Source organism: Ischnura elegans, chromosome 7 (assembly GCF_921293095.1).
Source record: "Ischnura elegans chromosome 7, ioIscEleg1.1, whole genome shotgun sequence".
Taxonomy (NCBI): domain Eukaryota; kingdom Metazoa; phylum Arthropoda; class Insecta; order Odonata; family Coenagrionidae; genus Ischnura; species Ischnura elegans.
This window is the reverse complement of record NC_060252.1, coordinates 8,769,450-8,791,945: the sequence shown is the minus strand read 5'-3', so window position 1 is coordinate 8,791,945 and position 22,496 is coordinate 8,769,450. Positions and strand designations below refer to the sequence as shown.

Here is a 22,496-nt window from a genome sequence, read left to right as displayed (position 1 = left end):
CAGAACAGTTATTTTAAACATGAATTTGAATACAAGAGCACGTAATTCATTTTACAATAATAGTTTTCAACTGTCTTTTGGGAGTAAGAGAAACACCAGCTGGACCATACTTGGTAATCAAATTTAAAAAGCTTTAAAGGAAATTAAAAACTATTGCCATTGACAGAATAAATTGATGGAAGACCTGAGTTCAATGAATTCAATGAAAATCTATTCGGAGCCAAAACTTTTAGAGAATGTGAGAACAAAAAGTTTACAAAATTTTAATAGGATTTCTCATAAAATATCAACACGTGTGTAGCAATAAGACTACTAGTATCGATTATTAAAGTAACTTGCCTATAAAAACACTAATGCCACTAGATAATGATTTAAACTATTGTAAATCAATGACATGCATTCAAAATCCACTGCGCCCCAGAGATAATTCCTCCCCACTAGTTAGACATGAATTATGTAATTCTTTACACATTGATGTTAAGTTTATCCACTTAAAAGTAGATAGAAGAACAAAAGGACTCAAGAGACAAAAGGTAGGGCAAGGGCAGTCAAACGCGTTATCTGTGGCGCCAGGGAGCACCTTCTTAAGCTAAGAAGAATTTAATCGCTGAAGTATGCTGCAGCATAGCGATCAATAAAATTATTTGTTTCCAAAAATGGTGACTCATAATGCCTATGAAGAACTAGTAAGAGCGTAAGAAGTCATTATCATCTGTTACTGATCTGTGCTGAAAATTATAACTCGACTGGTAATCAGGAAGTGAGTTACGTTTGAGTTCCAAGATTTTGCCATAAAGGGTAAACAGACAATCAAACAGACGAGAAAGTGACTTAATAAAAATATCGTATTGCGTAAGAATCAAGTTAAAGGAGAGCAGCCATTGTGGCGTTCTAAAGTACTCAAGAATTTATTTCCCATCACCACTGGATCTGAACAGGAATGGTATCTTAATATTCTAGACTCATTCATTAAACTCAACAGTCGCTTAATAGAAAGAGAGCCTGAGTTCCAAGCTGTTCAACATACCCAGAATCTCACGTCTCACTCGAATGCGTCTTGGACCACTCTAAAACCGACGATACCTTTTACTTATTCAGACTGTTGATGGGAAGAGAGCACACCCTTCAGGCAGGTTAACGTGCCGAGAATCTTGCATTATGAGAACATGGCAAGTCAAATTGACTCGTGCAGGCCGAGGACGACGATGAGGAAGGTTTGGCCTGAATTAGTTACGCTGCTAAAACTTTTAGGCAGCACCAGAAGACCTCCAACAGAAGGATTCTTCATTTTAAGCAGTGGAACATTACGACTACCAGATCACTAAGGATGTGAATATCAAAGGAAAAAATTACCACAGCATGTGTAAAAGACCTCATCATGCCAAATCAAACACTAAGATGAAAAATGATTGCGATTTTTTCAACGGTGTTCGGCGAGATGTTGTGGAACATAATGATACAATGGTAAATGAAGAGCAAACTTAGTGCATGTCCACAGTAATTTTATTTGGTACGACGCGTTTCAGCGACCTTACTTCGCTATCATCAGGTACAAAATGCCATATTTTCGTCAAGAAGTCATATATATATACAATCATGCAAATGGGAGGGGTATATTTATGAGTATTTTATTTATTTATGAGTATTTATTTTATTTATCCGCCGACTCATAAATATACCCCTCCCATTTGCATGATTGTATATATATATGACTCCTTGACGAAAATATGGCATTTTGTACCTGATGATAGCGAAGTAAGGTCGCTGAAACGCGTCGTACCAAATAAAATTACTGTGGACATGCACTAAGTTTGCTCTTCATTTACGATTGCGATTTTGTTTTTCGACCAAAAACCATGAAAAAGATGTTGAAATTAAAATTGCCTCAATTGGTTGACTATACAAATGCTACCAACAATAGGCACTTGTCACGAGAGGGCAGGATATTTTAATATAAATAGTCCCTAATTTTATCGGCCACTTCATCAGATCCATTTTTCTGTATGTTATTTCCTTATTGAGACAGGCAATAACCAAAACATTAGAAAAAAACGAATTTTGATTGAATAAAGAGTTTTACATTACATACAAGAGTACAGCTCTATTAATCGCCCTCTATATTGTTTCATATCTTATAACTAATAACTCCGCAATACCCCTTATAGCCTCAATGTTTGAATCTTTATCATCTGTTTCTTTTTTTGCGTCTTCCAATTAAACCAAATTCTATTTCCTGCCCCAAAAATCAACTCAACTTTTGGAAGTTCTTTCCATTAAAGTTAAATGTCGTTGTATTAGTATTGATTTTTTGCACAGAGGATTCCTTTACCCATACCACAGAGCTACCATTTTAAAGCTATCTAAGCAAAGATTTCCTAGCTTGTCATCACTGAGCAATAATATTTACTAAGCCTAATATTTACTTAGATATTCAGTATTTTGCTTCCAATTTTCCCAGAAAAAAAACCTCTAAAAAACTCAAGACATTAACATAAGAATTATTAATTATATCACAACAATAATTTTCAATACAGTATCATCAATTACCAGCAAAATCAGGTCGAACAATATTTAATAGGTTTATGAATATTATTCCATAAAATGGTTCGTAAAAGAAGAAAAGTTCATTCTTTAGATGTGAATATCATTTTTTTTAAAAGTTCGAAGAATAAAGCAGAGATTAAACAGAAAAAGGATGAAATAAAGCCAACACACCAATTAATTATTATCGACACGTTATGGGAGGAGTGGCTGAGGAAATACGAATAGAAACTGGAAAACGAAAGGAAGATATATATGATTCTAGTCCACTCATGATGAACCAATTGCCCTGAAAAAGGGAGTTCTCCTTTGGCAGTGCTTTTTCTTATTCCTACTGCGAAGGATTTCTGAATCCTCACGAGTGTCCTACGCTATCATTCCCATTCCTATGCACCGACTGCTCTTTTCGAAATGCTATCCTAATCGACGATCAGCCCAAAAACCGCCTTTTAATCTACTACATACTGAGTTTTAGCCAATCAGCAGAATACTTCTCTACTTTTTTGGAAATTTTATCAAATTAAAAACGGACTTGGCTCATTTGCAGCCGTAATTTAGTAAATGAATATAGCTGTACTTTATCATAGTAAAAAATATCTCGCAATACGTTTGCCTAACGCAGATCTCACAATAAAATATGGGAAAGATTATTAATTTATTTAACAATATCATCTATTTAATATCCAGAATCTTTTTAAAATATCATTTATTTTGAATGCATTTACAAGTACCTACTAAATTACTATCACCTAAAGATCTTCACTAAGTTCACTCTTAGGTAATGGCCCTCAAATAGTACAACCAATGATGCAACACAGAAATATTCCCGTCTAAAAGCATGGAGATAGTTGCCATGACTTCCCATATCCGTAATTTTATCAAGATTCTCACCAAGGAATATGATTCAGGACACGAGTAAGATACGCTGCAACGCTACGCGCTTCAAGACAACACGAAATACGGAACGCAAAGACGAGTAATTGACAGATTAAATGATATGAAAGACCTGAAATGAGATTAAAGAGTTAAAATACCAGTTCCGTTTGAGGTTATTGTAGAGGAATAGAGGCATTCACGTAAATGAACAGATTTTATATAGTTCACCATTCGCCTCACATTCGAAACACTTGCATAAATTATCGAATTTGACGCGAGATGCTTAGAATACTTAAAAATATTAAATTCTTCATGAATGGCGAATGGTGTAAGCAAGATAATTCTTTAACCCGAACACATAACTTTGTCCATATACCCACGAGAATTTGTTTAAAATGTACAATCCCATTACATGAATAAAATGCTTAATATTACCGACATAAACTCAATTGTGGATCCGAAATGAAATAAAATCAAGGAGAACAAAAGCAATATATACATAGAAAATATTCAAAGAAAGCCACTGTAATTTTCTTCACGGACACATTGAATACGTGGCTGGACATGAATGAGATCTTACGAAATATCAAGGTATTATTCTTAAAAGCAACGGAACATCCTCATCAAACACATATACACCAAACATGCATATCACCGATGCATTCCGTTCGTTCTTAATCAACCGGCTAGATTAATGAAGTGACTTTTCGATACCGAAAATCAGCAATATTCGAAATGAGATAGAGCCAAAGTACCGAAGTCTCCTCCAATGTAGTCTGACGACGAATTTCCATATATTTCTCCCATCACGGTTGAAATTAAAGTTTCATCCAACTCTCTCCTTCGGGGTATCGTTAATCTTTCACGGATGATGAAAAAAGGGACCTAATCCTTTTCGTTTTAATTATTGTCTATCCCAAAAATTTTAACAATCGCATTGAAGTAATCGTAGAAAAAGTGTACAGAGATCAGTTCCGGTGAGGATTGACCGAAATTTTAGGCGTATGTATTTAATGACGAATTTAATACCAAGAAGAAGAAGTCCTAAATTGCACCTTAGATAAAAATAGGCAAGATACTAAAATCCATGCCACTATGTAATTAACAAAGCTTTAATTGGAGAAGCTCATCGCCCACACAATTTATCTCAAAATTTCATTTTTAGAATTACACGAAGTAAGGGTAGAGAAGCTATAAAATACATCTAAAAATAAGGTTAAAATACTGGAGAGGACAATTCAACTAAGTTGTTAAGTTGGTGAAGAGGCAATAACCAAAACAGCGTTACTAGGGTGCTCCCATCATATAATATTAAAAATATTTAATATTCCTATTCGTTCAACTCATATGAAGGCTTCTGAACTATTTTCTACATCACCAATCAAATTATACTTTACCATATTTTTATTTTCAATAATTTAACTTGAAATTTCGAGTCAACATACGAAATCATATCATAAGGATGAAGTAACATTTTTTTCCGTCTATTTGAAATGCCATTCTCAAGAAACTGTTCCAGCGAAGTAAATTATCATAAGAAATTAATACAATTGAACTTTTCTATTTTCAATTTTTCTGCCAAAATATTGCAGCGACTGGAATCTAAATACGATTAAATGAAAATGATATTATATTCTGATAAGGGTCAGAGGTCTGGGGAAAGAGTCAATTCAAAAATACTATTATTGGCTTATGTGCATTGAGGGGAATCTAATTCCGATTTTTACTTCGATATGTGTCACAGTAAATACCTAATATTTTACACATATCATTGCATTATAGATGAGAGGAATGGTTCACATAATCAATAACTTAATGAAGCACATCTAAAATGAAAAGGTACAAATAACTTAAGCAATCGTATACTTTAATAAGTACCTTCAGTACCCGAGACTTTGAGCCAAATAGAAATAGCACCGAGAAATACTCTTTTATTTATTTATTTAGAAATACTCTAATATTCTATAATGAATATAGGAATGCCATAATTATCTTCTATATATATAAAAGAAAGTCGAAAATCGTGTTAGTTAGAACACTTATAACTCGAGAACGGCTGCACCGAAATCAATGAGATTTGGTTCTTTGGATTCGTCACAGGCGGGGTTAACATATAGGCCATTAAAAAAAGGATAATTTCACAAAAAAAATTCATCCCTTTCCTATGGACATGCATTTAGGAGTTATAGTAACACAACAATTGATAAGTCGGTCAAAACTACAAATTAAATAATTCGTTTTGTTTTTACCACTTAAATAACTGAATTTAGTAACAATATAACATTTTAATTACTAAATATATTCAAAATATTAATTAAATTGAAATTACATTTTTTAAATTTAATTCGAGCTGATTGTAAGCCCAGCCGTGGCCCAGCTCGAGTTGACACTTCACTACCGTGTTTGTAAACAAATCTCCAAGCAATTGTTGACAAACGGTAATGTCCGTGTTCCTGTCGAGGAATCGAGTAGTTTGCTCATCAACAAAGAGTTCCAGAATATGATTGATCACCAAAAGAATCAAAGATGGTTGATTTAGCGAGCAAGAACGAAGATGTGGATGACTAAAACGAGGTAAATTCAAATAGTTCGTACTCTGCATGGATTCGAATCTTTTAAATGTGTAACAAACGAAGACGAAATCACCAACTATCTATCTGAATATTTTAAGTCCTTGGACGTACCTGGCTTACCAAGGCACGATTTACAGAAAAATGTAGTTTCTGTGCTCATGATCTTTCGAAGCCTAAACCAACCATAACTATCCAACGGAACGTGTTTGATCATTAAAAAATTGGTGATGAATGTGATTCACGCAACTTTACTCAAAGGAAAATTCAAAGGTTAGGAAGTCCTCATTCCGTAGATTCCATGATCTCAACTCATATGCCCTTTTGAGCTAAAACGTATTCAATTTACAATTCGTGTTGCATTCGTGATAACGATTAAAAAATCGCATGGTCATTCTTTCAGTTTTTGTGTTGTTTGTGCTCATGTGCTAATGAAAACCCATGATTTTCTCATGGTCAATTTAGCGTGCTATGTTCACGAGTCGATAAACCATCCTCTGTATTTCATCCTTCGCTTCAAGTGCGTAGCTAGGATAGGGGGTTTTGGGCGCAGCTAATACCACGGGTCTGTAGGGTATAGAAAACTCGCTAAGGTAAGCGGGAAGTGTGGGGGCACTTCCCTCAGACATTTTTTGAGATAAATGGTTCAAAATAGTGGGTTTTGCGGCTGTGTGAATAGTTAAATATGTTTTGTTTGTTAGTCATCCGTCCCCCTAATATTAATAACAAAATCTTTCATAAAAAAATTCTCTAAGCTCTTGGAGGGGGGGGGGGGGGTTATCCCCCAAAACCTCCCCTCGCTGCGTCACTGCTTTGCTTCGCTATATTTATTTAGCTTCATCCGCTTCATCTTGCGCCTGATAACAAAACAATAACTGTTGTTTCTCAGAAGGTGCTTGACGCAAGACATTAAACCCGAATGTGTAGGGCTCACCGTGGTGCGTTTACGCATGCAGTACGTTTACGCAGTGCATTTTTTCCAAACAGAGATACTAAAACTGGCGCGCCTTAAGTCATTTAATGCGAATGCTGCTTCATAAGGGCTTTTCTTGCACGATTTTGAGCATTAGTCAAGCGTCGGTCTGGGGTCGTGTCAACCTGCCCCCTGAATGGGCCAAGTGTATGCAACAGAATTGGACCTAAAAACATTTTTTTACAGCTAATAACGCAAATAGCCAACAACTGAATGCGTATAATTTTTATTTCATGAACTGCTTTATTAAACCACAATGCCCAAAATTTCTTAAGCTAAAACGTAAGAAAATTTGTTGAAAAAATCCGCGTAAACGTGCTCCGATTCACCCTATGTAGATTCAATAAAGAAAATGTCTTTCTGACAAGCAATTTTGGTACTCATTTACGTAGTTTTATTGAATTTGTACCCTTATTTTATTATAATAAATTAAACTTGATTAAAAACGATACAGCCGCTCCTGATTTATAAATGGTGTAAGTAAACTGTAAGTTCATTGATTGTTAGGCGGTACGAAGTTCGCCGGGTCAGCTAGTATATGAATAATCCACAAAAAAATGCATTGACGTACGCAACTCCGAGCTTCTGGTTTGAGCTCATTGGATACACCTTTTAATGCTAGTTATATACTGAAGGACTCTTTCAGAATCAGCTTAATGAACCTAGAAGGGACGAAACAATTCAATGCGCCTAAGTATAGAATCAACATAAGTAAAGGGTTTAAAATCAACAATCTAAATTAACAATGGATCCAGATTACCAATGAAGAGAAAAGTGAGTCTCGCAGAGGTAAACATTCCAGAAATCCCGTAAGCAGGATAATCAACTTTAGCCTGTGTCACCATGACACTCAATTTATCTGCCGCAGAAGGATTGGCTTCATCATTTGAATTCGTTTAACATGAATGAAGGCTCACGAACCGATGCATAATTAATCTGTTTTAACGGCTAGAATGCCTCTCTGACTCGTTTCAAATTAGGCTGCTCGCTTATGCTCAAAGTGATTTTAGTGACACGTGTGCACTATAGACGGCCATTATCGGAATTATAAAGATTAGGGCTATCCACCGCACGGATTCCGACGATTATAATCGTCGGGATGAAGCTTTCAGAAACATCCATACGGCATGCGAGGTGGCCCGGGGATAGAAAGTGAACTGGACTTTACATGTCCAGCGATGATACCAAAGAGAGCTCTCCCGTTGCCTATCCTAACCAATTTTCACTCAGGTTGACGTTCTGAATACTGCGTAATAACGGGGTGATTCGAAGGGTGTACTCGTAAGCGGTACTCATATTTTTGCAAACTCTTCTCGGCTAGACAACCCAAAAGCACGGAATTAAAGCTGTTCGCTCGTACTAGATGGAAGCAGACTGCTATTACATTTACTCTGTTATATTAAGCAGTTAACATCCCATTTTCTCGCGAGAAAGAGAAATAATATTACATTTCACAGAAAAACAATTTCCACGCTGTACGTCTGTTTTTGCGTTCCCTTCCTTTCACTTATACATTAGAGATCAATGATCTTTCGGCCAGACATTTGAAGCCTGAAAAGAGCTAATGAAGCCTCATTCCACTTCGTCCAAATCCCTCTCTTAAAAGGGAAGACCCCTCTGCGAGTCCGAAATGAAACCTCCTAAGGGTACGGGTAAGTAATGATTAGGCTATTAAATGAAACTGCTTACGAGGAAGATAAGTTCTTCAAAGGACAAAACCATCTCAAGAACCAGCAGTAAACATCCGAAATTGTGCAGACGGCATTGATAGTAATGACACCGAAGCCGAGTCATTGGCCTTAAAGAGGGGTCTTATCCGTACTTAATCACGAGAGTGAAAAAAATCATACATGTGAGGGATATCAATTTCCTCGCTACACCTTTATACAACGAAATTAAGACACACCCGTCTCATACAAACCTATCTAGCATTCCAATTACGCCATCAAAATTCATAACTGAACCTCGAATATCTTAGAGATAACAAGGAGATTATAAAATAAGAGCAACTGAAGTTGTAGCCTGTGGTTGAGTTTTTACGCGCTCGTATCCCCATCGAAACTCTATAAAAAGACTCTGTGCACTGAATTTTATCATTAATGGTACTTGAAGCCAATGATGATTTATAAAAAGACACGAAAAGTCCACAAATCACGAATCTACGATATTTACAGATCCAATTTTTTCGTTCATTATTTCCCCCTGTCCGTTTTTGCTCGAAATATCCAGAATATATGATAAAATAAACGGTAGGAGTTGGGTAGCTGAAGTTATACAGAAAATCGAGCTGATATTGTTCCCATTTGTTCACTCTTATAGAATGGAATAAGCTCGGAAACCCCTAATAAGTATTTTTACAGAAAATGAATCGTGCTACATTGTTTTTTACAGTCTTTATATCAACTCACCAACCTGTCTGTTTGTTTGTCTGTTTGTTTGTCTGGTACAAATCTTGTAACTCAAATTTGACTCATTTCCTGTGAAGCAAAAACGCTGAAATTTTGCACACTTCTTCATTTCCGATGACAATACATGAAAATATAACTTTTTCTCTCCAACCCCCCTTTAACCACCCCCCAGTCAACCCCCCCCCCCCCCAAAACATGTTTTTGATCTAAGAAGTTCCAAATGGTCGATTTTCGTGTTTCGTGGCATTTTTAACATAGGGGTAGGCATTTAAAAGCATAGGGGTGGCATTTTGAAACATAGGGGGCTTACCATTCACTGAAAATTTAATAAATATAGTGACTTTTTTAATACGTCACTTTTGGTTTTTCGGGGTCACTGAGTTTTTTTGCTTTGTGTCATATATAAACGTTGCTCATCCCCTGTAATCTAAATATAAAGGCTGGTTTTTAAAAAAAAATTTTTTATAAGAGCTTATTTGTCAAATTCTCGCGAAGATTTTTTTTGTGGTTTGGTCAAGATTTTTCGGTCTAAGGTTTCAATTGTCTGGCCGAAAGATCATTGATCTCAAATGTATTAGTGAAAGGAAGGGAACGCAAAAACTGACGTTGACCGAGGAAATTGTTTTTCCGTGAAATGTAATATTTTTCTTCTCGCGTGAAGATGGGAGCTTATTATCGAGTTTAAGACGTTCGTTTCTATTTAAGAAAAAGTTGAAATTGCACGGCATTTAAGTTCTACATTTTTGTTAAAACTTAAGGATATCCTTCTTCGACCATGCAAGACTAAATCCTTAAGTCGATGGCAGAGTCAAATTACTGGGTTTATAGTGAAATGTGCTCTCTTGCTATATTATAGGTAACGACTGATGTCAACTGCAAAGGAAAGGCAAGAAAAAATAACTCCACCAACTCTAAGATAGGTATCCACCTGGGAAGGTGTGCGTATGAGTTATTAACGTTTTCAACGGAAGTGCCGCCAGCGTGAAAGAAGGGATCAGCAGAGTTCGCGAGAAGGAAAGAGGAGCCGAGGAGTTTGCAGACGTCACCTCTCCTTTAAATGTTGCGTCATAAGTAGAGAAGAAGACGCGCATTGAGTCTATTCTTTACACATTGGTAAACGTAGTCAATCGTGATAGTCTGAAAACTCTTAGGACACAGCATTTTATAAGCAATGTTCACGTTTTCTGGAGTATACAGGAGCGATGAGTTTTAACTTTATATTAGTTCACTTGCAAACAAAGGAAATGGAATCAAAAACTAAATGCATGACTAAAATTCTTAAAATTTAGCAGCGAATTGAACCAAACCATAAATAAACTTCGCGTGAATTTGACAGGAAAACCATCTAGCACGATTCATTTTCTATATGAAAATATTTCCGTTTGATGATGACTTTTCAATATCTTGAAAAGTAGTATCTTAAGACAGGTGGTAATCCAGGTATACCACAGCATCATGTTCTATCCAAAACATCATCAAAAAAGCATCAAACGGAAATATTTTCATATAGAAAATGAATCGCCAAATGGTTTTCCTGTCAAATTCACGCGAAGTATATTTATGGTTTGGTTCAATTCGCTGCTAAATTTTAAGATTTTTAGTCATGCATTTAGTTTTTGATTCCATTTCCTTTGTTTGCAAGTGAACTGATATAAAGTTAAAACTCATCGCTCCTGTATACTCCAGAAAACGTGAACATTGCTTATAAAATGCTGTGTCCGAAGAGTTTTCAGACTATCACGATTGACTACGTTTACCAATGTGTAAAGAATAGACTCAATGCGCGTCTTCTTCTCTACTTATGACGCAACATTTAAAGGAGAGGTGACGTCTGCAAACTCCTCGGCTCCTCTTTCCTTCTCGCGAACTCTGCTGATCCCTTCTTTCACGCTGGCGGCACTTCCGTTGAACACGTTAATAACTCATACGCACACCTTCCCAGGTGGATACCTATCTTAGAGTTATTTCTAATTTAGAGAAAACAATTCGGACTAGGTACTTGATTTTGCACTGAGCTAAAATCGTAAACATTCGATAAGTTGACAAAATACGGAAAGTAAAAAAGCGTACTTCAGCTTAAAAGTTTTAGCTTCATAATAATAAATTCAAAAATAAATTACTGCTCATTAAAAAAACTATTATGGCACCTGAATTGGTAGATTGAAAAAAGGCATTAGGAATTAAGCTTACTAAAATACAAAGCGTGTGTTTGCATTGCTAGAAAAGCAAAGCAAAAAGAAGTTCACTGACATATATTTATTTCGATATAATTGGGCTATGAAAAGTTGCATGAAGCTCGAGCAAACCAATTGTAAAGGTATGAGAGGAGCATGCTCGTCATTAAAGAGAAGGCAAACTTTTTCTGTAGCCGCAAAATATCCTCCAAAAAGCTTGATTATTTTTTATGGACCCTGAGGATTGGAGGAGCCCAGAGATGTGCCCATATTTTCAGCGATATAAAAAATGAGATAAGGGAGGTCTACCATATAACCCTTGCCAACTAAATACTACGTTTGTGAATTTGATTTATTGCCTATTTCATCGAATAGTGGAGTTTCCAGAGCCTGAATTGGCGAAGTCCAACGGAAGATACACGGTCTTTTAGATGGTTAATTTTGTAAATAAAAGTTATGAATGAAAGCTCTAACCACAACCTTGATTGAATCCAATGATAACGCAGGTATATTACATTTATGTATTAAAATATAACGGAGAAATTAGAAAACTGAAAAATATTCATAATGCATTGAGAGGATATCCATTACTATTCACAAACCCCAAGTACTCTCATACGTTGGATAAGAAAATTACGCTAAATACGCTATTTTTATCCTCATTTCCGCTTTAAATACCCATTGAAAAATTAAAAGATCGTGAAAGTAGAAGTGGATAATGCCTTAATGATGAAAGTTTAAACTTCCACACCACTCGCTACATTAGAATGTATCACCTAAGACTTTACCCCGTTTCATAGCTGACGATTCGTTTCTAAATTTCCATTATATTCATGTAGGAAGTGCGGGGTCACATAAAATATATGCATTAGACCTCTCAGAGTGATTGAAAAATTAGCCACTTACTGGGAAAATGTTTCATAGAATGGCTAAAATCTTTATAATTTCTTTATTATGAAAATATTTATTCGTATGTTCTCAAAATAGTATCAAATATGTTATAAGATGAATAGAAATTGCAGAATTAATTTTGAAATTCATAAAAAAACAAAATTGGGCTTAATTTTCCTTTTTGGAACAAGGAATGGAAAACTAAAATTTATCTTGATATTAGGAATAATAGCGGCAATGCATTTTATAATCTTCATAATGACTTTAGACACTCCATATTAATATTACTATATTAAAATTTACAAAATTTCAGTGAAATATAAGGACAACAGCAAAATATAAGCCCATGGCATTAAAATCCCATTGAGTAATTATCCCATTGAAAGGACGTTATATGCACAAAAATCACAAATTCATTATGCGCTCATGCACTCGAGTATAAATTTTTTTCATCATAGTACATAGCCTATCTTCCTGTATAAATACTCAGTACTCAGGCAATAAGAGACAAATTTAAGTTCTTGAGTCCCCATACACTATCTAGGAAGTTCAATACTCGAGTAACATATACTGCCGATCTGAGGTAGAAAACTGAATTACTCCGTGAGAAGTCGATTGCCTCGACGAATAAAACAAGGCCTGGATGAATACTGCCGCAATTGGTGTTGGTAATCGATTACGCAGGTGAACACTATAGGACCTATGTTATTATCTGCGTACTATCGTACTACTTGTTATTGCATGGGTCTTGCAATTAATAACATATCCTGGAATACCAGTCGAAGTAATGGAGTTACTACCTAGGTAAACGAGTAAATCTAGTTACTCCAATGTTTGTAATCGAGAGCATCACGCACTTCAATTAAGTCCTATTGCACTCGATTAAACCCTAACTTAACAAAGTGTCTAATACTAAGAATCATATATGGACTCAATTTAGTCGAGAATCAATGTCTCGGACAAACATTAACTTCAAGAGAAAAGTTGAATCACATCCAATGAATTTTTTCGCCGTCTCTACCACTCCAGATCAATACATTTTATTTTGGATTCTTAAAAGAGGCACACTTAAAATTGATGCAAAGCATTCGCGCGAAATTTTATAAAGAATAAAGATATGTCAGGAATGCCCCTTTATTAAGAAAAATAAAACTAGTGAAATTTTTTTGAGAAAAACTAACTTATAAATTTCCAACACAATTCAAGCCGAGTACGTAACATAATTTCCCCAACCAAACACAGGATCAAGAAGTATACATTTGGCTTGGATTCTTGAAGGTAGACTCATTAATCAATTTTACATGGGAAAGTCAACTAAAAAGGAATCATGCATAGAATAATGCTAATACATGCACTTGACAGTGATTTATTTACATAAGAGTGAATAATACCTCAAAAATTTGCTCTAAGAAACTTTTATAAGTGCAGATATATATAAGGTCAATACCTCTTCAAAATTGGGGGTCACTAAATGAAAACTTTATTTCTCAAGAGTTGAAAATACAATGACATTATGCCATAAATAATACTCAAACTGCCACTCTAAAATACGTCATCTACTCGTTTATGGTAAAATCTGTTAGGAATAAAGCAGTAAAACTGCCAAAATGAAAAGAATATCGATAAAAAACTGAGGATGGGAATTAATATCCTTTAATTCTTTAATCTGCCAAAATTTCAGGAGAGATACCACCACAGGCTCAATCGTAACTAAAAAAAGAAGTTTTCAGCTCAGTGCCGGAATTAAAAATGGAACGATTCATTCTCTTCACAAATTCGAGGAATTCCGCCCGAATACTATTCGGCAGATTTACTGCGGGGTTTCAAGCTTTCCGGAATTAGGGAGTTTCGCGAGGCGAGGAAATGGAAAGTAAGAGTGGACCCTGCGGTTGGGTTAACGGACGTCGAGAGAAACAAACTGACCTGTAAGGCTCTGTCGGGCCAGGCGCTGAACCAATCGATAGTACAGCAGTTGACTAGCGCTGGGAATTGGCGAAGCCTGGCACGAAACACCTCCCCGATCGGGCTGCCATCAGAGTCACACACATGCGGAGAGAAAGCAGGATAAAATGAATTAATAAAGGCATAAAAAAAACCTGAAAAAAGCCCTTCTGGAAATGTGTGATATTCACATGAAAGAGATTTATGAAAGTAATAATTCCAGGCAACAGCTGAGTCTCGCTCCTTAGGAGCAATGGGCGTCCTGTACCCATGGGTACATTTTTTATAACTCATACAGCTTTAGCGCGACAGTTTTGTTCGTGTCTCGTCTTTATAAACTGTCTCCGTTAAAAACTTACAAATTGACTTCTTGTGCATTCAAAATTTAGTAACTTTAATCATCCACGGGCTTCAATTGTGGAAATTTTCCATGGTAGGGCAAAAAAATAACTCGGTCGTTTTCCACAAAACACAACTCGGTTTACATCATAAAATTACGAATGCATTATAAGGATATTTCAAACAATTACCAAGCCAAACCTTTCGTGGTAAATATTTTCCTGGCAATATTAAAATAAAATACTAAGTCTTTAAGTAAGAATTTAAAATTATTAAGAAGTATAGCTATGAAAAAAGCATGAATTCAGATTACCTAAAAGAGCAAAATACTAATAAGAGATAATTTTCTTTCACTGAAATTAAGAAACAGACATATCTATACGCTAGAAGCTCACAAGATCATCCATAAATACTAAAACCACACATTCACGATAGGTTTTCTATTTCATAAGACCGGTTCATAACGGTACATTTTTGATATGACAATATATAATTTTGGCAAACAAAGTGAATTCTTCAGGTTCATGCGGAAGTTGTAGTATATAGAGAACGCTTCACAGGTACGAGTACGATTCCTAGCAAATCAATTATATCTGCTTCATTAACCTTCAAAAGAAAACATCGTAATAAATTGGCAGCCATTCGTTACAGACTGAAAAATTCGTACGGAAATAGGCCGACCCAATGATTCACAGGGATTCTTAAATGAAGTAAACCGTTCTAGATATATTAATTGAGCGGATATTGTCTTCACCAATAAATATTTGATTAATCTGATCGTGATCCTATAATTTTATGTTTAACTTTAAGCTTCCCAGCCGTCTTACCAAAAATGGTTAACTTAGATTTTAACGGCTTGGATTATGATAAGCATGGGTCATGTTTTGTACGCTCCATACTATGGATTGAGTCTTTCAGGATAAAGTGCGAGATTGCTTTCAGGGAATGGGAAGATACAACGCTTGTTGAACGGCGATAGGGGCTTGGAGAGTGTTGAGGGCGAAATGGGTAGGAGGCTAACTGGCTCAATAAGGGGAAGAGGAAGGATCGGATGATAGTCGCTCGGTGAGGAAACACCTCGGACGGCGGAGGGATAACGAGTGGCTAAAGTGATTGCAGGCGGGCGGGGGCGAGAGAGAGGAATTTAATGGCTGATTGGTTACGATGGGAGAGGGAAGGCACAAAAGGACAGACACGGATGAAAGGATTGAAGAGGTGGCCAAGAGAGGGGGGGGTGGTTTGGAGTTAGATGTGGGATTTTCAGGATAAGATGGAGTGTCGATCAGAATGACGTTTTTACAGCCAGAAAGGTTCTTGATTGATAGTTTTTCCACAAAATGAACTCACAATAAGAATGGAGATAAGGAACCTTGAGTCGCTACTTGGGATTACCCCGAAACGTAAAAACCAGTTCTAATTCAATCATGAAGGCATCCATCTTTCGAATCTCGATTATAGGGAGGTGTTGTGACGGAAAGAGATGGGAAATAGAGACCAGATTCAAGGAGATAATATATGTGACAAAAAGTGATTGAAACCATCCAGAAGACCCATTTATGTATCCGTTGCAGACTCATGATAGTCAAAAGAGACATTTATTTTAAAATTCAACACATAACTCAACAAAAAATTTAGGCCAGAAATTTAAACATGAATTTTTTTATGAAAATTTAAATTTTGGCGAAGACTGAATTAGGTTCATTTTCCTGATAACCTATTGCTTTTCTGAAAGATATTACCTTGGACTTGTTATAATAAATCAACGCATGGAAGAAATTATAATATTTCAATCCGGAGATAAAGCCTAGTTTGAAAGGAAATCATTGGACTGAAGGTACTCTGGTTCTGAAATACCCTACAATTGACATACACATTTGAAATAGTGCATTGAACAAGTCGATTGTTGAAAACAAAAGGAATTAAAACTTAATACAGGTTACCTTTCCTTTTGGAAGGCCAATTAGAAGCACTCAATGACTTTGCTACGAGTTAACCTGGAAGGGATTCTGACAAAAGAAAAGGGTAAAATTAGAACTTGAGAGTGGTATGAAATATGAGGAGTAGAGAAGGAGGGATCAGGAAATCTTCTGTCTCTAAAAAGCTCTTGAGTGGTGGGAGTTTTGGTTGAATGTTTTCAAGAGCTACTGGACTCCTCCGACATGAACCATATGTTCAAAATTCCCCGGCGGCATGAAAGCTCTCACCCGTGTTTCCCAACCGCCCCTTTTCTGGGTTTATTTTTAATCGGTTTACAGTCAAGCTACTGGAAAATCCCCCAGTAAATGTCGACGAACACGTTTAGTTCACGTTGTACTGAAAAGGAACGATGAAATACAAGTTCTCACTTCCATTATTGGATTGTTTCTGGTACGTAAAAGAAGTGCATTAGCGACAGTTACTGAAAATAATAACGGCAAAGATTTATTTTTTGCCTCTTAATCACAAGAGGGAACAAAGAACAGCCAAAATGTCACTCGTTTTGCACCTTGGAAATTTCGAGAGTAAGACAAAATTATCAGCTGCCACTATTGTTCACATTTGTCGGAAACTGCTCGACTCAAAGAGGTTTATAGTCTTACTAGCTGACCCGGCAAACGCTGTTTTGTCGTATAAATTATTTCTAGTGAATATTTTTCCAGTCAAATGGAAAATAACTGACTGACGTGTGTGGGGGTACGATATATTACTCAAAGAGGAATGCAGCGCTGTGAACAATTACGACCTATCAAAATAACAAAACATCAAACATTCATTTTTTGAATGCATGCACTTCTATTATCTTAATCATTAAATTTCAAATTACATCTCTTTAACAAATGATGACAATTTAAAAAAAATTACATGATCAGTCTCTTAGTGCAATGGAGTGTGCGATATTTTTGGTGAGTCCATTTTTAACCAACACAAACAAAATTGATGGTTTGCCCACGCTAAAGTATGCCACGCATAATTCTCCTGTTTAAAAACACGTTGTATGCTAATTTAAGCCGCAAACAGAGGCCTTGGGCTTGTCCTTGTCCAGGGGCCTTGGCCTTGAGAATTGTCATTGCGAATGCCAATCTGATTGGAAATTGAACCCTTTTGAATGAAATTGGCACATATGTCGAAATAGTAGGGATTTGCGGTAGTAATACATCTTTTCCTTAGATCTTGCCATTCACAATGCTGGTTTTTACGGCATTCTTCATCAAATTAAAATTACTAATCGCGTGCCATTGCACAGCCGTGGTGGGTTCAAATTACGACGCATATTTAACTGGAGATCCAACCTAGCTGTAAACGGTGCGATGGTATGCATGCAAAACTCCCATAAATTCAAAAACTCATTTATTTAACACTTCGCTGGTATCGCAAACTGTATAGATGGAAAAGATGTCAAACTACATATAAACAATACCGACGGTAGTCAAGGGGACAGTTAGCTAAAAACGCTAAAATTTCAGCTTTTTCTGGAAAGTTTTTTTTCTAAATTCCCCGTAAATCACGTGGAAAACGAAAATCGATTGCAATAATAAGCATTTTCTTTCCAATGGCATGCATCTTAACTAAATGTGACCATTATCACTAATTTAAGTACGCAATAGACAAAAGGTCTGCAGGCATAAATAACCTACTTTACATGTATTTCTTAAGGAATGACTCAGGGCCCATTCCAGGGCCTCATGGGCCCGCGAGAAGAATTAAAAGTAGTTTACAACATATTTTCAGCCCTACTGAACACACAAACCAAATTTCACAAGAATCGGTCCAGCCGTTTCGGAGGAGTTTGGAAACTAAAAAAACCGTGACACGAGAATTCTATATATTAGATTATATTAAAGGCTTCCCAAAATATAGCACAAAGTTACAGAAAATTAAAAATAAAATTTATAGAATTTGGGAAAAATTATCGAATGAAGGCTTAGGATGAATGCTTTAATAATAAATTACACTTTCACGCCACACGCACCAAAAACAAGCGAGAGGAAGCAAAAGGTTAGGCAGGAAATTGATGAGACAATATTGAGAATTGGTCACGCATACTGCAAACAGGCTTTGTAATTTTGGATAATAATCATTGCCTTAAAGTACAATATTACATAATTCTCAACAACTCGCGACTCATAGAGAGGTGGAATTCCACAGCCAGGTATGTCACTGGCAATTAAATTTAATATTCATGAAATGAAAAGAATCAGCACTAACTACATGCTCCATTTAATTTTAAGCTAGTACAAAGTGTAAGTTTTACGTACTAATACTATTATTAGACCATACTAAACGGTAAAAGAGTAAAAAAGCAATAGAACTAGTGATTACTGAGGTAAAAAAATCTGTTTAAAATTACACAAAATATAATAAAAGTTGTCAGTGTTTATATTTACCTCATGGCAAGTACTAAGTGAAGATTAAGTCTTAGCTGGCGAATGTAAACGGTCATGAAATTGGCTTGAGTCGGCGAGAGGCCAAGCTCATTGACTTTGCTCTTCATGGCCCTGGATATCCGTTCAACGTCCTCAACATTGTAAAGATTGGGTACATCTCCAGCGTTTAATATGTTATTTATATCTTCCAGAAAAGACTCTGATTTTATCTAAGGAGCAAAATAGGAAAAGAGAGTCACAAATAAAATATAAATTACTCAGAGAAAGAGACGATGATACGGATATAGGAAATCAATTTACGGAAAATTAAAAAAAAGCCCCATTGGCCCATACATCCATAGATCCCATTGGCCCATAGATCCGCTACTGAATTTTCACGTCAAAGGACTCCTGCCAAAATGAACACTAAAAATTAAATTACGAGGCAAGGGGTAAAATTTGCAACAAAAAACGATTTCACCATTCAATTTACATTTCAGTTGATATAACCAAAATAAAACTGGCACAGTTTTCAACTAAATAGTAATAAAATCATGACACTGAGCTTAAAAAATCCGAAATAAATCCGAAAAAAGTTGTGATGTGAATATTAAACGCAATCATACTTAATTCAAATCATGCGTATCAATACCAAGACTTTTCGGTGGCAGTTCGTGATAATTCCCGTATTTCAAGTAATTTCGCTTATGCCTTAACAATCAAGTACTGCTTTCTCCGTCCATGCACTCGGCCTTTTCCATCGATATATCCCATTACTTATTCATATTAAACATTCTTCATTATTTGCAAATAATTTCTATTCGTTACAAAAATTTATCATTAAATTTCCGTGGGTTAAAATATTCAAAACTAAAAATCTTAAATAAGTTCACCTCAAGCAACAATGGCCACTTAATATAGGTATATTTTTTCATACAGCATTTGAATTGAGCTTAATTACTATTCTTTACTTTGAGTCTATTCTTTCAATCAATTATATGGACCCGTAATTTAATACTACCAATAGCACCCAGGGGACCAGAGTTTGAGAGTATACCAGCTTTGCTTGAATATTCTACCCGCCGTAGCACTTGCAGTAACAACGCCTTCATTTTTACTTCACAGGGATTGCCTATCATATGATGTTATTTTAAAATCTATAACTAGAACAGAAAAGCATTTTTTTCGGTCTGTAAACTGATCTATAAATTATGCCATATTAATTACGCTATATTAGTTACCATAGGAATTGAATGGGCTTCCAGTAAGGAAAAACACTGGAAATATATAACTAGCTTCCGAATGAAAACAGAAAATATATCATTCAGCAGACTGATCAAACTGGAGCTGGAAACGATAAAATGAAACCAGTAACTGAAAAACAAAAACAAGTTTAATCGAAAATCAGGATTCAATAAAATTATGGCTAAATTCAATAAATGACCAGATCAATAATAGATAAGTATAGGTATACGGTTTTTTATGTATGTACCCAATGATTTTGCACACAATTCGTAAAAAGAGCAGAAAAGAATGAATTCCGACGTAAAAAGTAATGTAAGAACCTATGAATGTGATTCTTTAAACTGCATGAAGCTTTTTTGAAGAAATTGAAGACGCCTAATTCAAATGATGATTTATAAATAACCCGATTACATGCGACGGACCAAGAATTATTCTTTACTTAACGATTCATGAAAGTGTAGTAGGGTATGAAAGGATTGACGTACCTGGTTGTCTGTGAAAAGGAAAACGATCTCTGCTCCATGAAGTCCAGCATCGAGCATCATTTCTTTTAGGTCATCCCGCCAGTCATTGAGTGAATAATTTTTGGTCAATTCTATGCTAACGCACTTATAATCGCATGTATGGGCTGCCAATCTTGTTAGACTCTGTCGGCCTAATGGATAATCAAACAAATGGATTTAAGTGACAAGGAATGTAAATTAAAAAAAAAGATTATTCCGACAAGCAGTTTCAATACATGATGAATTTATGATTGTGTCTAGTCCGTTTTAAGGACAGAACCCATTGGAAACAAGAACGACTATATACATGATGCAACTATCTAATAACGTAAAGTAGCATTTCGAACTCCATCGATGCGTCATAAAATTTCAATCCATAAGAAATCTCCATCAGCAGGCTCTCTACCAAATCTTAACCAAAAATCTTTTCCGGCATGCGGAATTTATGAAGCCATTCCTGCAAAGTCGAGCAAATAACTCACCATAGCATAACAGGCGAGGTAAAAAATATTTAATTGATAAATAGGTTTAAAAATAAATATTTCAACATTAGGTAACATGACTATAATTGGACCAAAGGAAAGGAAACAAAGCACTTTGCGCCTGCTTACAGCTCCAATAATTAAGTAGATCGTAAAATGCACGTATGATAACGCGTCTTTTTGCATTCCACTAGGTGATACCTCCATCTAAATAAAAAATCTAACTAGTATATTTTTAAGGTAAATACTGTCATTAACCTGGGTGCAAAGACGCTAATTAGATATTATAGTAAACAAATGAGACCTCAATACCATTTTTATGGCGGTATTCACTCAAGAACCTCATTCACTGCTCTGAAGAAAAAATTTAAAAACTATAAATTTGACGCAATTCCCAATACCAGAATAATCTGCCCAAGATAACTCCAAAGAGAAAAATTCCCCGGGAAAAAATCACTAAACTAGACCGAGACACCAATGAATTTTAGGAATACCTCGGAATGTTCGCTGAAACCTGAATTAAAAAGCTTAACCCTAGGGCCAAGTTTTTGATATCAAATATACATGAAAAACTTTTGAGCATTCCTAATCTATCGATTTGCAGGAAAGCGAACGAAATTTCACCCAATAGAATGCACTTACACGATTGGGTTAAAATTTTGTTTGAAAAATAAAAATACGATAGGGAATCATAATACAAAATGCAGTCGCATTTTGGATTCACAAAATTAGAATTATTGATTACGTCACCCTTGAATTTTATTTCGAAAAAGCTACACTCTGAGGTAGCCAATTTAAAAAAAAATGAGCAGAATATTGAAAATTTCAAAGCAAAATTCATTCACAGCATTCAGATGAAAAGGATTTTATTAAAAGCTGTATTGTTTCATAATTGAAAAGAATCCCATATGTATTAAGCGTAGATTAATCCCTGAAATATTGTTAGCCCAATTTCTCTTGAGAATTTCTCATGCAATTTTAAAATGATGGGCGGCTCAAAGGCCAGAAAGATTGAGTTGATACTTGGTTACCAAAATCACTGATATAACCTGCCTCGCGTAACTCAAAGACTCTTCCTCTGATTGATTATACGAATGGATTACTATAGCGACACTGAATCAGAAAGAAAGTCAATAATACCGTTCAACTGTAAAGGATAATAATAGGAAGGGCTGTAATAGCTCAGAAAATTTCTGAATATGGTTCAAAA

At 35.6% G+C, this 22,496-nt stretch overlaps 1 protein-coding gene across 1 annotated transcript in view; it reads right to left on the bottom strand.

The window, feature by feature from the left end:
• LOC124161960 (dynein axonemal heavy chain 1-like) overlaps positions 1-22,496 on the bottom strand; it is a 347,859-nt gene that overhangs the window by 192,240 nt on the left and 133,123 nt on the right. The window contains exons 12-14 of the mRNA XM_046538240.1: positions 20,787-20,956; positions 19,078-19,286; positions 14,357-14,459 (exon numbers count right to left, since the gene is read on the bottom strand). Of these exons, the coding sequence (XP_046394196.1) occupies positions 14,357-14,459; positions 19,078-19,286; positions 20,787-20,956 (482 nt within the window). The remainder of the gene's footprint in view (positions 1-14,356; positions 14,460-19,077; positions 19,287-20,786; positions 20,957-22,496) is intronic.